The sequence below is a fragment of the Loa loa genome (genome assembly GCF_000183805.2).
Source record: "Loa loa unplaced genomic scaffold supercont3.50, whole genome shotgun sequence".
NCBI classification, from domain to species: Eukaryota; Metazoa; Nematoda; class Chromadorea; order Rhabditida; family Onchocercidae; genus Loa; species Loa loa.
Window position 1 is genome coordinate 112,795 of NW_018108230.1, and position 2,267 is coordinate 115,061.

At 33.5% G+C, this 2,267-nt stretch overlaps 1 protein-coding gene across 1 annotated transcript in view; it reads left to right on the forward strand.

Moving 5' to 3' along the window:
• Window positions 1-2,267, forward strand: part of LOAG_17215 (TK/ROR protein kinase) — a gene marked incomplete at its 5' end in the record, with an annotated part of 17,807 nt that continues 15,540 nt past the window's right edge. The window contains 2 exons of the mRNA XM_020449877.1: window positions 1-67; window positions 235-406. Coding sequence (XP_020306536.1) covers window positions 1-67; window positions 235-406 — 239 coding nt within the window. The remainder of the gene's footprint in view (window positions 68-234; window positions 407-2,267) is intronic.

The window sequence follows — 2,267 nt, forward strand, 5'->3', positions numbered from 1 at the left end:
ATGGCAATAGGAATGATTTTAGAAATGATGCTTGTTAGCTCTGCTTTTACGGAATCATTTCCTGTGGGTAATAAAGAAGCTTAAAATCTCAGCAGAACGTCTTTGTTATGTTGTGTTTATGTTCACTACTTATTTTTCGAGGTCGAAAGTTACCGAATTAACTCAAGAGTTCATGATGGTAAATAGTTCCTATGGTTGTTTGTTAGTTTTTTTCTAAAATTTTTTTTTTATCAGAATCAGTGCGAAAATCAAATGATTTGAAATCTGGAAAAAAACGTCAGCAAAAAGAAACCGGAGTGGCAGGAGAAAAGAAATCTGAATTGGATATGGTACCAAAACCGTATGATGATCTATTTATTGAACCGGCTGGTGATTACGATATTGTTTACGCTGAATATAATACAACGTTAGTTTTTTCTCGACTTTTATCAGCCTAATTAGAAAAAACTTTGGATTTTTTTTCCTGGAACCTTTGGCCTACTGATAGTTTAAACAACCATCCACCATATTTTTTTCCTAAGAGTAAGACAAGGGAGAAAAAAGATGAGCAAGATGGCGATAAGCGCCCCATCTTTTGTTAAACATATTGGTACAGACAGCTTTGGAGTTTGTTACCAATAAAATAAAACTCAATAGCTGAAATTTTTGCACTCTACGAGAATATCACTTTTCCTTCTCATACATGACCAAATCATTTACAAGTATTAGTAATGCTTTTATCTTGTGCTGGAAGTGATAGGTTTGTATATTGGCCTTAGTTCCACTCTCAGATCTCTTTCTCGTATTGTCCGATCTTAGACCGTCATATTATCCGTCTCTCCTCTGTGAAGCAATCCTTCCACATTGCTTTTCCTAAGAAAGCCTGTTTTGTTAAGTACGGAAAATGCCAGAGTTGAGAGTTCAATAAATAAATAAATATCGGAACGGTTCACTCTACCAGTGAGCATTGTATGCTTCTGTCTCCTAAGAATGATATTTTCAGCGGTACCAACTTGTTGTTACGACTTTTTATGGGAAGATGGAGAAGTTGCTTGCCTTGTATCTTTTACCGTAATACTTTTCTTTACTGTTGACTTGGGAAGAAGGCGAAATACCATCTGATTCAAATAAATTAGTTTAAAAACTATTTTTTCAAATTATGCTTTAACAGGGTGTCGTCAAGAAATCATCTCTGAGTCGTTTTTTTTGAATTTGTCAAACTCCCTAATACGATAAATATGCAAAAAAAAGCATCGTTCTGCCTACTTTTGTCTAATGATGCTGGAGATTAAACCATATAAACATTAATAGAGCTTTTCTTCGAACTTTACTGACTTAGCTGTTGCGAAATTTAACGAATAGCGTAAATGTTGCGAATTCGCTTGCGATTGTTTTTTATGCGCACAGGTCGCTGACTGGTCCTTCAAAAAACATTATCATTAAACGCTGAGTGATTGAGTGCCAACTATTATAATATTCTAATGTTTGTATTGTTTCTCGGATCCAAATTATTAGTGTTGTTTGTTTCATTCAAGTCGGAACTTGCGAAGAACAAGGAAAGTTAGGATAATTAATGACTTGTAGGTTTCTTTTTTTTAATTTGCGTATGTGGTATTAATTTTACATTTTACCTTAAATTCAAATCCATATTTTACATGAGATTTTAATTTGTTCAATGATAAATCAATTAGGAGGATTTGAAATTCCTTAATTTTTTTGCAAAAGCATTATCCTAAAATGACGATAACATTATCTCGAATTTAAATGGATTGTCTTTTCGATTGCACTTACAGTTTAACAAGAAAAGTTTCGAAAGATTTTTTGCAATTGATGTAATAATATGATAATCTCAATTAAAACATCATGAACGATGGTCATCAGAAATAAAGACATTAGACTTCAGTCTTCTAATTTTGAACATTTTTGCCAAAGCATGGTGTGGTTGATTATTATAGTAGCAGTAGCAATGATTCCGGTCAATACTGAAGTGAAAATTGCTTCACCGAAATAAATTCAGTTCAGGGAGATGTTGTGTGATTGATGAGGTTTTTTGACCATTGAAGAGGGTGCAAACTATGGTGAGCTGTCTCTATAATCAGTGATTTTAATGATTGAGCAGAGAAGTATTCCAAGAAGACAGGCAACAGAAGTCTTCTTTTAAATGTATGTGACAGCACCAATTGCCAGATTTTCATTCGCTAAAAATAAAAAATATACGCCAACCTTCTTCGCATTTCTTCATATTCCTTTCAACAATTCGAGTTCCTACCGTCTGCAAAAAATGATTA